The 15188-nt window shown below is 44.5% G+C and overlaps 1 protein-coding gene across 13 annotated transcripts in view; it reads right to left on the minus strand.

Moving 5' to 3' along the window:
- RAF1 (Raf-1 proto-oncogene, serine/threonine kinase) overlaps positions 1-15188 on the minus strand; it is an 88808-nt gene that overhangs the window by 19543 nt on the left and 54077 nt on the right. For 9 of the 13 annotated variants that reach the window (XR_005722150.1, XM_040246724.1, XM_040246715.1 and 6 more), the window contains 9 exons: positions 14323-14425; positions 13867-14024; positions 11699-11797; positions 9483-9636; positions 8826-8885; positions 6493-6520; positions 6257-6384; positions 5791-5908; positions 350-434 (listed from right to left, as the gene is read on the minus strand). Coding sequence is in view for 12 of the 13 variants with exons in the window: in XM_040246724.1 (XP_040102658.1) it covers positions 350-434; positions 5791-5908; positions 6257-6384; positions 6493-6520; positions 8826-8885; positions 9483-9636; positions 11699-11797; positions 13867-14024; positions 14323-14425 (933 nt within the window). In the remaining variant the exon portion in view is untranslated. The remainder of the gene's footprint in view (positions 1-349; positions 435-5790; positions 5909-6256; positions 6385-6492; positions 6521-8825; positions 8886-9482; positions 9637-11698; positions 11798-13866; positions 14025-14322; positions 14426-15188) is intronic. The other 4 variants (XM_040246722.1, XM_040246723.1, XM_040246725.1 and 1 more) reach the window with 1 other exon arrangement.

A 15188-nucleotide genomic window follows, 5' to 3' on the forward strand; every position in this document is an offset into this window, starting at 1 on the left:
ATTGAAAAGCTGATGATTTTGAAGTCCAAATGAAGGCCATTTGGCTATAAAGAGTTCTTGGAAATAAATATGAAAATAGAACCTATTTCTCCCTATGTCAAACCAAAACCCAGCAACAAAACCTGAGCTGTTGAGGTGGTGAGCCCAGAGGCTGAGGCGGTCGGAGGGCAGTGCCATCAGAGCGGCTCTTCTCAAGGCCAGAGCGGCTCTTCTCAAGGCCTAACGAGCACAGGAGCTGGAAGAAGGTTCCACTCCTTTCCACTTGAAAGGGAGCTCCACAGGAGCAAGCCCGCAGAGGCAGGTCCCGCCCGCCTCTCCACAGCGCCACAGAGGCCCGCTCTCCACTCACCGAAGGACAGCCACCTCGTTCCTGAAGGCCTGGAACTGCTCTGGGGTGGGGTCAACAACCTTCAGAATCTTTACTGCAACATCTCCTGCAAATGAGTTTACAGTCAGAACAGCTGAATGATCTTAACTTCATTTTTCACGTACACTCATCTGAGGAAGAGATAGTAAATCCCTTATTCAAATATCACAGACCTACACAGGACAAATACTATGCCAATTTCTGAATTATTCAAGTGGCTGAAAAAAAAATAAGTTATACTACTATCCTTAAAATTCCGCCCCAAGGCCCTGAACCGGCTTGGTTTCAGCTGTTCCTGTCAACCCTGGCATTCTCGGTGGTGAGGTGACCGTCACAACCTGGGCCCATGAGGATGAGAGCAGCGGGGTGTGAACCGCCTAGCAGATGCTGAGTCTCCGAGGCCAGAGGCTGGTGCCCAGAAGCGGGCCAGTGACAGCCCAGATGCTCCTTGCACAGATTCAAAGATCTGCATTGTAATGAAGCTCCTCTGCCTTCAATCCCATTAGAAACCAATCCTCTCGACGACCCCTGACCACTCACTAAGCCTGACACGCTGCCTTCACGGGGCGGCGCTGCTCCAATCCTCAGCTGCCTTCTCCCGCTAGCACTGCTGACCTCACCCTATAAACAATGCAGGGGCTCGGCCAGTTGGCCACGGTAGCATTGCCCAAAAAGCCAGAGCCAGGCTAGAACCCCAGTCCAACAGCTGTACTTATAACTAACATACTGTCAATCACTCTTCATCTAACTTCAGAAACAGCCACAGAGCAACTCTACTTTATAGGTACGGCTGATTTAGAAGCCACTTTTCAGTAACAGTGCTGATGACAAACCGCCTGAAGCCCTACAGGGACGTCAGCTTTCAGGAAAAGCAATCAGTCAGAGGAGTCCAGCTCAGCGGCACCCCGGAGGTGACCGAGTTCCCCCGCATCCTGGGCCCGTGCCCGCAGCACCCCAGCACCTCTGCTGGGGCACTCATTTCATTTGGGGGGCACCAAACGGTAGAGAGATGGTTCTCATGACGGATCGCTGCCCTGCGATCTCTGCATCATTTGAAAATAAAATCACCTAACAGCAGCTTTCACGCTGGTTCTTAACCAATTTCCTGCCACATGAAGTTGCGGAGGGCCCAGGCTGCCTGTGGACAGCAGAGACGCACTCTGTGTTCAGAGCTGCCTTCTACCTGGGTAGATGGAGCTGGTGAACCGTGCGGCCCCGACCCCAAGCTCTGATGATGGACAGAAGGACAAGAGCCTTCTGGGTAACTGTCCATTCTGGAGCATCTGAGCCAAGACACAACGCGGGTGAGGGTGCTGACCCAGAGAGGAACGAGTATGCCAGCAGAGAGGGTGGCGGTCTTCGGAGGGAGATGGGAGGTCAGCCAAGGCAAGAGGCAGTTCTGGATGAGGAACGCCAGGAGCAGTGAGGTGAGGGGGAGGGGAGAGAGGCCAGGGAAACGCTAGCGTGTGCTGCGACGCCTGCAGGCCAGGAGGGGGCTGAGGGAGCCTGCAGCAGGCCCAGCTCGGCGCAGGCAGAGCTGACGGAGGGCTGGAAGGGACAGAGGCCAGAACCCCGTGAAGGTGAACTGGCTCAACGGCGGCAGCGGCAGTAGAGGCAGGGCCGGGGCCAGGGTCGGCCGGGGCGCAAAGGGCCAGGCTGGGGAGGATGTGGGAGGGAGCCAGGCGAGGCTGGCCGCCCCTCGGGGGAACCGCTCCCCACACTGAGCCTGGTCGGGCACGCCCTGCCCCCTCACGGCTCTCCTCCCACAGGCACACGCAGTCCAGCTGTGGACTGATTAGCACGGCAACCTCAGAGAGGGCAGCAGCAGCCACAGCTGCCCCAGCAACGCCCCCCGAGCTGAGCTCAGCTGGCACCCTCCCCTCTAGCCTCTACTTTCTGGAGCTGGGAACAAGACGGGACTCCTGTGAGAGAGTCATCTGTTCTCTGTTCCACCATCACTCTCTCTTAAGTCCAAACCCTACTCCGCAGGTTGTGCCCGTCACTGATGGGGAGACGGGACCCAGAGGCCTGCCAGCTCAGGTTAGCAGTTCTGCCAGAGGACTGTGCATTAAGACTACAGTCTGGGTCACAGCACCCCCAAGGAGGCCATCATAGGGATCCAGTTTGCTGGGAACAATGGACAAACAAGACAGGAAAACTGATTTCAACTCCCATACAGAACGGCTCTCTGCTGGTGGGAACCGCCCAGAGCAAGGCTGAGTTTTCAGATCACTCAGAAGCTCCAGTCACTGGTCTTCAGGCCAAGGCTGGGCAGCCTCCTGAAGGCCGGGCAGAGTCCGGGATGCCCGCTGCGCCCAGTGAGACCAGGGTCTCTCCGGGCCCTCACAGGCCACAGCCTGACCCCAGTAGCCCCAGCCTCTCCCTCGCACCTCCCCAGCAGCCCCTCAGAGCTCCTGGGGTCCCTGAGACAGGCCTGGGGTGCGGCCCACTCCACCTCTGCTGCTTGCCTCACGGACTCCCCACCGACCCATCGACTAAAAGCCAGGCCTGCCACTCCTCACCCGCCTTCTTCCAAGTTCCTCCTGAGGGCTCAGCACACACCATCTGCTGGGCTTTCCTTGGTTATTATCCCCACCAGAATATTAACTCCGTAAGAGAAAGAATTTGTATCCATTTTGCTCAGGGCTTCAGTCCCAGCCCTGAGAGAAATGCTTGGTATTAGAAGAATGCTCAGGAAGCACTGGCTGAATAAATGAGTGGATTCTAAGAGGCACCGGTCAGCAAGCCAAGTCATGAGCTGAAAAGCTGTCTGTCTGAGGCTCTGGAGCTGGAAGTGGGCACAGCCTCTGACAGGGAACAGCGGGCACTGAGATGGCCCGCGGGGCCCAGCGTGTCAGGACCACTCAGCGTTGCCCTCTCGGCGCTCCGTCCAGCAGGCTCAGCGCCACTGCTGAGTGACCGCGTGACGCGGGCGCTACTCATCAAACCAGAACGGCTCACTTTCCCTCCACAGTGATGTCAGAGGCAAACGTGGTACAAGCTCTAAGATACGTCGCTACTGGTTATCACAGTTTTAATAAGACACTGAGCTGGTATGATTCATCCACCACTGAAGAAGAAAGAGCTGCCATCACTGATGAATCTCAAGTGGGTTTTTTTTTTTTTCCCTTTTTATTTTTACCTTTTTATACTTCAATTAACTTCCCTGTTTTAATCATCTGGGATTGCCTAAAACTTACTGTACACAACCCTGCTTTCTAGAACAGAAACAGACTGAACCCCATTCCTCCTCTTCGTACTGACTCAGTCAAGATGAGCCTCAGCCTGAGGCGGGACTGGGGGTGCCCACGCATGGCTCCGCCAGCTGCAGACCTCACACGCGGCCCCTGAGTGTCCTCGGTCTGGGGATCTGCTGCCTCTTCTCACCCTGAGAGACCAACCCTGCTAACAGTCTGACAGCTTCAGCTGCTGTCGTCTTCACTTTTAATGCATTTTTGCAATTAGGAGACCCAAATTCACACTCAAAAGGAGACTCGGCTCTCGGGCCCAAAGGGTCTCTTCTGTATGTGAAGTCAGTAGGCTCCGTTCACGGATCTGAGGCCTCCACCTTGGCTGCTTTAAGACCTTTTCTGTTTTTTTATTTTTGTTCTGCAGCTGGGAAAAATAAAAAGCATTTAAAAATCACCAAAACAGCTTTAATTTTTAAGGAATCGAATAAAACATTATATATATAGGAATCAGAAAAGCATGGGGGAGGGGCGCAAAAAGGAAGCAAGCATAGCATAAAACATTCACTCTTGAAATCATGGTTTCCTTGACCCTCTCCTTCGTCTTCATTTGCAGACCACAGCTTGCTTTCTGAGAGGCTGACCTAAAAGTCCACGGCTCCTCACTCCTCTGAATTTTGAGACTCTTAACTCAGAAAAGTTAGAATTAAAAGCATTAGATGTTATCCACATTCTAATGGTTGTCTTTATGGAAGTAACACTAGCGCAATATACCTCCTTACAGTAATCTACAAGCTCACAACTGAGAAAATCTACAATCTCAAAGGCAGTACTGTGGCAAATCTAATGCTCTAAAAAATTATGAACCCCCAATAAAAGTGCTCAATTGGAGGAGGTTTAAATTTGGGCAACATTTAAACTGCATGTAACTGGCTTTTGGCAGAGGCTTTAAAATGTATAAAAATGATAAAATGCTCCTAATGGAAGCATTAAAAGAAGTATTTTCTGCTCCACTTCCTGCAATTACTTACAGGCTTGCTGTCTCAAATATAAGCACTCTATCTCACAAAATTGTGTTTTTCTTTTCTAAGGGATCACCAAGACATTTATGACATCTATTTACAAAATATTCAGCAATAGCATAATTTCTCGGTGACCTGAATCCCCCTTCATGTAATTTACAAATATTCAGTCCTTTCTCAGTTCTTACAAAGAACCAGAGACTTGTCAGATGGTTAGTTATAAGTGGAAAACCCATAGGTTAATGAATAAGCTACTCGCAATGCTGCAAGTGTTCTCAGTTGTTAACAAGTTGAATCTTAATGCTCCAACGCATTTTATGCTCATGACTTCTCAGCCTTTGTCCATTTATGTGTAAAGATAAACACAGTGGCATCCAAAGTAGAAATGCAGGCACTCTAGATTCTGTGTGTGGTTTCGTGGGGCTTTTGGTGGTCTGCTTGCTTGCCTTTTTGTTTTATTAAAATCTGAATTTAGGAGAGATGTCTTTTGGGGAACATGTAGCATTTTCAAGAAAATACTCTATCTGCTGACATTCTAAACGCAGAGGCAATAAAAACCTGACAGAGAAATGTTAAGTGTGTTGCCAAAATAAAGAAGCTGTGGCTACAGACCTTAAAATAGAAAGTTTCTTCCAAGTGACAAAGTATTTCCATTCAAATAAGAACATCAACTCCATACAGATTCAAGAATACAGTCTGTGCATTCCTGTCTGACAGAGGTTCCCACAACCAATTCCAGGGCAGAGCAAAGAAATTCTGCCTTAGGAGGCTCCAGACTTTACTGTGCTGACTGTCTGACCATGGGTGTGCCAGTTCCCCTTCTTGAGACCTTGCTTTTCTGCATGTAAAATCTCCAAGGGCCTTGCCAGTTTTAACTTGCTGGAATGCATGAGCCTAACAGACTCTTAAACACATTTAAGGAGCTTCAAAGCATGTCCCTCCCAGGTTCACACTATCTAGTCAATTTATAAGAAAGAAGAGACTGTGACATTTGACTATAGTGTTCAACCCTTGTTCACCGATTTCAAGTTATCCTGAAAACTTTTTTGTACCAATTATAGATTGTTGAGTCTTACAAAGAACAGTGTGCAACATCACTGAGACAGAATAGGTACCTTTGGACAGTGCTGCTGTGAGCCCGCCTGGCCCTCTCTGGACTGAAACAGGACTTCACCCTGGTAGTTGGCGGGGGCAAGGGGGGTACCAAACTTACCATGCCACTTGCCCTTATAAACAGTCCCGAAGGAGCCTGATCCAATCCGAGTGGACAGCATCACTTCACTGGCTTCTATCTCCCAGTAATAGCTCGAATCTCTCTGTCCACGAGGCCTCTAAAGCAAGCACAGATCGTTAATATGTTCCATGAATGGTTAAAACTCTGTTTAATGAGGGTGTCAAAGAAAGGATCAACCCAACTCCATCCATTCCCAGATCTTTTAAAAATACCTATTAACTATAAGTCTAGTTTTTGTCATTTGAGAAAATACCATTTTAGTTGTGCCCTGCCTTGCAACAAACCAGCAAGTTTTCTGGTGCAAGCATGCAAAAAACAGCACTGACACGTGTAACATGTTCACTTAATTAGCCTTTCCCACCCCTAAAATTAACGGCATCCCCATTTCTGACTAGGCTTCTCTTGTTGAACCCGGACATGCAGGGGGTGCTGTGGGCACACTCACAATTTTGTTCTTCTCCTGGGTGCTGGAGCCTGGCGCCCGCTCTCTCTGTGCAGGCGCAGGGGTTTTGGGCTGTGACCAGCCTGTCGGGCTCAGATTGTTGGGGCTGCTGGACAAGGCTGAAGGGGAGCCTTAATAGACAAGACAAACAGGATCCACTCATGGATAAGCCAACAGAATATGCAACAGCATAAAGAGAAGGAGCCCATTACTATCTGCTAAATGACTTAAGCAGGTACCTGATTCACTGTGACTTCGAATTGCATCCTGAAACAGAAAAGCAAAGTGTCAATTTCTGCCCTAGAAAAGATGTTCTCTAGGGGAGGGAGAGGGAGGATAAGGATTTACAAGAGCAAAAGAGATTATAAAATCTCTAAATCACAAAAGGTCTAATTACATACACTAACTTTTATTTGATTCAATTCATCAAATGTCTGTGGCCAGTATCTCCAGGACTGTTAACACATATTAGGAGGACTGATGCTAGTTTCTCATACACGATGGACACGACATTCTTATTTCTCTGAAGAAAGCAATGCACACAGCAGACTGGTACTCTTTAAAGGAAGGCTAACAAAGTTACTATCAAGCTGAGAGATTTCCAATGGTTGGGGATCTTGCTCCACTGAAGCTCAAAAAAAAGAATAACAATAATTTTTAGCAATGGATTCAGTGCCCAGTTCACTCTTACTCCCCTAGGAGTTAGACTTGCGAAGGGTAAGCACCATGACTACATACTTTATCCAAGCCTAAAATCATGGAAAGCTGGGAGAACCATAAATCCCCTAGTCTGAAACCTACTTTTTACATATAAGAAAACATATGGAAACAGGCAAAGGGGTGTGGCAAGGGCCACACAACCAGCAGGTAGAAGAAACTGAACTAAAAATACCACCCAAGGACCTCAGCCAGGAGCGCACTCATCACAAAGTGTTCCTCAGACCCTGTGGGTGCACTCGGAAATGAGCCACATTCTACTCAGGTGAGAGGGCAAAGGTTACCTTTAGAATTTATTAGAAACTGTTTAGTTGGAACAGTTTAAATCACAGGGCTCTCCCATGAGGCCTAAATCCTCATTTTATAAAAAGCTCACTTGGAGTATATAAATAACATCAGTATAAAACCACTTCATCCCCATATCCTTGAAAAGGATATTTTTCTTGGAAGTCCTACTCTGTTTTCCTTGTGTAACCACAGATACTTTTTTCACAGAATTATTACCAAAATGCTTGCACTCTGTGGTATCTTTACAAGAGATGAGAGAAATCACAGGCCAAGCCCCCCAACATTGGCAGCCCCATCTTCAGAGTTCACCAATAAAGCTTGGTTCTAGGGTTCCCCCAATTGGTCAGTTTTCAGAATTACCTGGAGAGGTATGTAAGAACACAGATTCCCAAGCCCCTCCACCAGTAGAATTGATCTAAGAATGTCTGGGAGAAAAGGTGGGAAATCTAGGAATCTGCACGCTTTTAAGAATGACAAGATGACTGCCAGGTGGACAATCCTTTATCCAAAAAAACCCTGAATTTCAGTAGATATTTACCAGCTGTAGTTTTATTATTCAACTAATCTATTGTTTTCAGTCAAAGCATGGCACAACGTATTTTTATTGACCAGAATTATATACCCCGTGCATTAGGATTTTTTTCTTAATGCCATAGTAATTTTCTTCCCTGTTTTTTCTGTGCTAATTTCTACAGCTGGATTGACTTGTCATCTTGAAATCTAAATATTAAAGAGAACTAAGATGGTTTATACAAAGCAAGAAAGTGTACTTTAAAAATGCTGAATCAAATTTTTAAAACACAGGAGTCAAAATTTTGCTCTGCTTCTGAAGTACAGACAGGATTAAGCACAACACATGTGCCAGTTATTCTACAATTCAAGAATTTTCACATTTAATGTTCTCTCCAACTATAATACAGTGTTTATATAAGAACAGATTATATATCAGAAGAAAACTGATATACTACTGGCTCATCACAATAAAATAATAAGATTCACAGTCTGCATACACACAACCTCACAATAATCGTGTCATGACTGAAGTGCCCCTAAGTGACCAATTTAGACCCCACATTCAAAGGACAAGTATGTTAGAAATGACTTGAGGTCTGAGCACGGTGAGGTGTGGCTGAAGGTGCAGGTGGCCCTGAGGTTTTTCAAGGGCCAATTCAGGAGGCAGACAGAGCACAGCTGTCTGATTTTAAGAAACCTCTTATCACAGGGTTTTCAGAGTGTACCAACCAAGCTGACACATTGTGTTTCTAAACAAAACGTAAACAGGATACTGATGGTGTTCAATATGAAGTAAATAAACTAGCATTAGTCTCTGGTTGAAAATTATTTTTAAAGAACAATTTTTAATACCCTTAGACTCAAAATCCCACCTGAGAAACTGGTATTTTTTTAAACTCCTAAATATGCTGCTGCCAAAAAAGAAAACATGAAAGCAAGTCTGATGAGAAATATAAAATGCAGTGATTGTCTCATTTTTGATAGTCTACTGTCTGACAGTCTAAGAAATCCTGTTAGTTTACAAGAAAGCAAAGGCATGAAGAAGAATACCTACTCTTCCCCTCACACAAAATCGTCTGGACCACGCCCTGGGAGAAGCATTCAGGCTGTTATTCTAGTCCAAAGCAATGAGAAATAAGAAGAATAAAGAACAAAGGAAGTATTTTAAGTGTATTCAGTTGTTAATAAAGATGAACCAGAAAGCAAACCAAACAAATAGAACATACCATAAAGCAAAGCAAAGAAAAAGCAGTTTGAAAACACTAGCTTGGGCACTTTCATATATCCCTAAATACCTGCTTATTAAAATCTTAGGCCTCCACCCTTTTATTTCTAAATAAAATCACAAAGTCTTTCAGAGAGTTCATAGTCCTCCATCACTGTTATTTTCTTTTCCCCACTCCCCCTCCAAAACAACAGGACTCTCTATTCTAACTTATCCACCAGTTCACTGAAATTCTCTTCATATCTAACCTGGAAAGAATGAGCTCAAATGTTAACATCTCTTCAGGAAATATCAGTTCTCCATTTGAATGATATACCAACAGGATTATTAAGCTAGTCTGAGGATATACTGAACAAGAAATTCAGAAAGTCCAAGGGCCTCAGAAACTGCTGCAACATTCCTTACCAGGTTAGAAACCCAAACCTCTCGGACACAACTGTCAACCTGCCCGACAGCTGACTCCTGCCTCCGCCCGCGGGCCGTTACCTCGATCATCCTGCTGTCCACGGGCAGAGCGGCGCTGACCATGTGCACGTTGGGCGTGGACGTCGACCTCTGCCTCTGAGAGAGGGAGCCTTCAGAGGAGGGGCTGGAGGTGCTGAATGTGAAAGCGTGGGGTGTGGAGTATCTGTGCTGGGAACTAGGCAACAAGGAGAAACAAAAGTCCATGGTTGACACTCAGGCCTCTGGAATGGAAAAATCTTTCAACTACTTACTTCATTAACATACTCGGGGCAAACCCTACTTACACTATGACCTTCGACAAAAGTATTCCTTTCTTTTGTCAATCTAAATATGCACCACTTAAAATTTTTCTTCTGTTGAGGTGCCTCTGCACGCAAATTTTTAAAAAGGAAATAATATATGTGCTCAGAATTCATGTAAAAAGAAATGATACTTCAATAAATCACGTCTACAGAATACTCCAAAATTTTAGACCATCTCAACACTATCCTCTACAATTAAGCTAGCTGAACTTTCCCAGGTTCATTTCGAGACTAAATGAGAAAACCTGAAGGAAGATTTCTAACCATCTTAGACCTGCCCAGTGTGCCTGCACACAAGCAGCACTTTACTCATGGGCATCCTCTGCCCATAAACAGCTCACAAAATCAATTACAATGACTTTGATTTTCAGATCTGCATACCTCTGACATTTATCACTGGCTTCTTTTACCCAATGCCACTCTCCCACCAGCCAAACTGGAAACATGCATTCAGCGTAACACTGTCATTTGCTCAAAAGATTACTCTGGGTTTTGTTCAGACAAGGTTAGCACCATGCATGAATTCAAGGGATGAAAGAGTTTTTCAAGATAAATTATTCCATGGCCTTGAAAAATTGCCTTTCCAGGCAATTCAACATGAATGGCCTCAGAGGCCTGGCTTTTTCTATCTAAATATTCAAAAGCAAGTATAGTTTTTCAGTCAGACATGCTTTTCAAATTATCAAGAAAAATAAGGTCATACACTAATACAGCCAAGTATCATTTCAATACAAATTCCTTATTCTAAGATATGCTGCCTTGAATAATTTCTATGTTAGTTTTACAAAGGCCTTTAAATATTATATGACTACATATAAATTAAAGTCAGATATTTGGGGCAAAGATGTAGAATTATTTTAGGTTCCAAATTCATGTGTAGAACTGAGTGAGGCATGTGAACTCAACAAAACTCTGATTTTAAAGTTGGAAAACAGAGTAAAGACAGATTATGTGCAAACTTACAGGCACATTAAAATGGATTTTTTATATTAAAAATCTAATTAGACTTTTTCAAGATAGCAGTTTATTAAACATCATGGTTTTAGCAATGCAAGGCTGTAATAAGTATTTCAAAGTCGAGGGTTTTACTTTTATTGAATCACTGTATAGCATTTTGGGACCCTTCCCCTGAGGCTCACTGCATACTGACAAAGGCAAATCTCAAAGTCTTTGAAATGTAGTTGATGGATAGAGAAAATGTGGCACATATAGACAAGAGAATGTCAGTCAGCCATAAGAGGGAAAAACAGGGTCATCTGTAGAGATGTGGATGGATCTTGAGTCTGTCATACAGAGTAAGTCAGAAAGAGAAAAACAAATGTCAAATATTGATGCATATATGTGTAATCTAGAATCACAGCTCCAAAGAATCTATTTGCAGGGCAGCCCTAGAGACACAGACGTAGAGAAAAGACTTGTAGACACAGTGAGGGAAGGGGAGGGTGTGATGAACTGGGAGATTCGGACTGACACATATCCACTACTGTGTGTAAAATAGATCACTAGAGGGCCGCTGCTGTACCACGCAGGGAGCTCAGCTCAGTGAAATGACAGCCTAGAGGGCTGGGGTGGGAGAGGGAGGGGACACCTGTATACATACAGCTGATTTACTTCACTGCAGAGGAGAAAGTAACACAACACTGTAAAGCAATTACATTTCAATAAAAAATACAAAAACAAAACACACAAATGAGATATAACGAACATGCCAGAATACCAGAATTAACTGTATTCACTTTCCAGAATTTAAGAACTAAAGAACTACAAAAGGAAAGTTCTACATTTTGCTTTAACACCAACGCTGAGTTCCACAGAAGCTGCACAGTTTACATGGAAAGAGAAGGGAACCCAAGGGAACTCCTGTCCTCTGTGTTCACACTTTTAATTCCATCTGCCCCAGTACAACTTCCCATAAAAGCAGTAGGTGCAAAGTACCCAGGAGGTATCCGGGAAACAGACTCTCGCATCCGACGCATCGTCAAAGAAGGCAGCGCTGGGACCCCACCATCACCAACAGTGGAATTTGGGAACAATCTAAATGAAATCAGAGAAAGGCTGGTTTACAGACTTGTGGTAGTGATTTTACAGTCAGCCTGCTTGGCCTTCCAAACTCAGCTTCTCCTAGTCACTCTTTCCTGGACCATTTTAGGCTACCCAGAGTAAGTTGCTGGCCAGCTATTTCTTGTTGCTCACATCCGCTGGGCCACAGGATTCCAGGGGGGAAGAGGATTCAGACACAGCAGCTCGGCAGCCCCTGATCAACAATGAGGCCTCAGAGTTGAAGCCAGATAGGAGACTCAGGAGCCCCTCAGAGCGGTGGTCACTTTCTCTCTCTGGGTTTCAGTCTTTTCCTTTCTACTGTGGGCAGTTTGGAGGGGACGTGGATGGGCATGTCGGTTATGATGAGAGCCAATCACATTCATAGGAGAAGGAAATGGCACCCCACTCCAGTGCTCTTGCCTGGAAACTCCTGTGGATGGAGGAGCCTTGTAGGCTGCAGTCCATGGGGTCGCTAAGGGCTGGACACGACTGAGCGACTTCACTTTCACTTTTCACTTTCATGCATTGGAGAAGGAAATGGCAACCCACTCCAGTGTTCTTGCCTGGAGAATCCCAGGAACGGGGGAGCCTGGTGGGCTGCTCTCTATGCGGTGGCACAGAGTCGGACACGACTGAAGCGACTTAGCAGCAGCAGCAGCAGCAGAGTAAATTGTGTAAGTAGCTCAAGTCACGTCCAACTCTTTGAGACCCAGAGACTGTGGCCCGCCAGGCTCCTCTATCCATGGAATTCTACAGGCAATACTGGAGTGGGTAGCCATTCCCTTCTCCAGGGATCAAACCCGGGTCTCCTGCATTGCAGATGGATTCTTTACCACTGAGCCACCTGGGGAGCCCACCAATGGACTACCAACCTAAGTGACTGGCCTAAATGACTACAGAACATGAACAATCTTGACCTGCCAATGAACACAGAGTCTCTAGTGTGCAATTCTAGGAAATACTGGCCTAATGTCCAACTACATCAAAATATATGTTTTTTTTAAATCTATATATAGTAGGGCACTTTGTAACCTAAATCATACAGCTTTTCTGGAAACATTCTGTCTCAGAAATGCACAAATGGTAAGACTGAAGTATGAAAGGACAGATCACCATCAGCACCAAAAGTCATACATAGAAAAAAATGATATTCACATCAATTGGGCATCTTCCCTCCATGAGATGAGCACTCAGTGACTAGAAAGCTCATGCGTTATCTCTCATAAGGCTCACAAGAATGCTGCAGCCAGGGGAATGCCCCCTTTTACAGATGAGTGAGCCAAAGCTCAGAAGTCATAACAGTTAGTTAATGCAACAGTGAGATTCTGACCAGTGTCTGCTGGATTCCAAAGTCTGGGCTACTTCCAAAGTTCTCTGTGCAAAAGCTACATGTGACTGACACGAAAGCAAAACAGATGCCCCCATGGTGGCTTAATGGTAACACGCCCCTCATTTTTCTGGCGCCCTCAAAAAGTGGTAAAGTGCAACTCCGATGTTTCCTATCCCTGTTCACAGGTTTTAAGAGATGCTCTGGAATACTTCTTTAAACCTTACTAAAAAAAACAGTTTGTCTATAGGGAGTATATCTGAGTAACCGGCTTGTCGTCAGAGAGATGTGTTTAAGGGTTACTATAAAATCATTTGAAGACTAATGTTTTCCCTTGTTTGAGATGAAGAAAACAGCACCAACCATACCAACTACTCCTCTGCAGAAGAGGTCTCTTCAGCTTTATTCAATACAATACAGAGGAGTGTCTCCTAGCAACCTAGTAACCCTGGGGGCTGTCCATGTCACCATGCTCTTTGTCTTACAGAATCACAGTATATCAATCTCTAGTTGACAATCCTCCCAGCTCATTTTAGAAAGTTGTATACAAGCCAAACTAAAACTTAACTAATTTCAGAACTGTCAGATTTCTAAAGTAGATCATTTCCATATCATGATAATTCACTTAGAAAGTCTAAAACCCAGACCTGTCAGTCAAATACACAATATGCATCCCCCAAGGGGGTTTATACCTCCCCATCCCCTTATATTCTTTGAAAAAAGAACAATGCCTTACAAGAGCTGTCTGATATTACTCCAGTCCACACACATCGTGGGTACTTTGGTGCTACAATGCTCGTGAAACTTGTAGCCACAAGTCTGACATCTAAATCCATTTAGCAAGAACTTCTGACAGATGTCACAGAAGGCAAGCTTCAGGAAGGTTTTCCGAGCCTGGAACAAGAACACAGATGAGTAAATTATGCTGAATAAAAGACAAAATAATTTCCTCCTTGGCCCCCACGAGGTTTTATTACAATGGAGAATCATACTTCCAACATTTGTAATAAAATTCATACACAGAAACTGAAGTACGTCTGTGATCTAGGGAAACCTAAACTGCTTTACTGTAAACAATAATAGCATAGCTTTAAACAATCCAACAATATACATGCTTATTATCTCTGAGAAACTCCTACTGTGCCAGCCAAAGCACCCAACATACCTCAGAGAGAAGAGACCCGCGACTTACAAAGTTGTGTGTTGTGAGGGGAACGTGATCCAGGAAATCCACTTGAAGTTCCTCTCCGATCAACGAGGCAGCATCAGTATTCCAATCTAACCGTGCTTTTTTACTAAAGAGGATTTTTAAAACCATAACACAAAAGGGAAATATTTAAACAAGGTAAAAGAGTTGAATATCAATAAATAATAAATATCATTTAGCTCATGCTACATAAACATAAAACTTAAAGCCCCATACAACACTAACATTTAATTCATACAACAAATCCATAAAGCAGGCATTCTTACCTCCATCTTAAAAATAAGAGAACTGGGGCTCTAGGAAGGTGACTTGGCTCAAGGCTACACAGAGTTTAAGGGCCTATTTGGAATCTAGGTCAGTCAGACTCCAAATGGGTACTCTTACAATAAAGTTTGCTTTAAACAATGCAATAAAACAATCTCATAATAAAGAAAATCTGCAATAAACTGGGGACATCTTTAAACATTAGAATCCTATAAAAATCCTGTAAAATGGGTTAAAAATATTGTGAGAGTAGCAAAATTTAATCTTCACTAGCCTATTTCACTCTTGAAAATAAATAAGTAGAAAGGAATCACAAATGAAATGCACTTTTTCTATTAATAATGGGCTCAACTCTGTAGAACTGTTTATAGTCTATAAATACAAAACTGAGGAAAGACATTAAGTGTCTTAATATTTACTCTGAAACTATTCTTTCTGTGCCTACACGAGACATAAAAGCAGGTACATGTAAGTGAAAATGAATGCCCAACCCCTTTCCTGCGTCCTATGCAGTCCATCGGCCCATCTCCAGAAGGAAGAAGACCCGGGAAAGGAAGAGGACACTGCGTACACAGCACCACTCAAAC

Source organism: Oryx dammah, unplaced genomic scaffold (assembly GCF_014754425.2).
Source record: "Oryx dammah isolate SB20612 unplaced genomic scaffold, SCBI_Odam_1.1 HiC_scaffold_9, whole genome shotgun sequence".
Taxonomy (NCBI): domain Eukaryota; kingdom Metazoa; phylum Chordata; class Mammalia; order Artiodactyla; family Bovidae; genus Oryx; species Oryx dammah.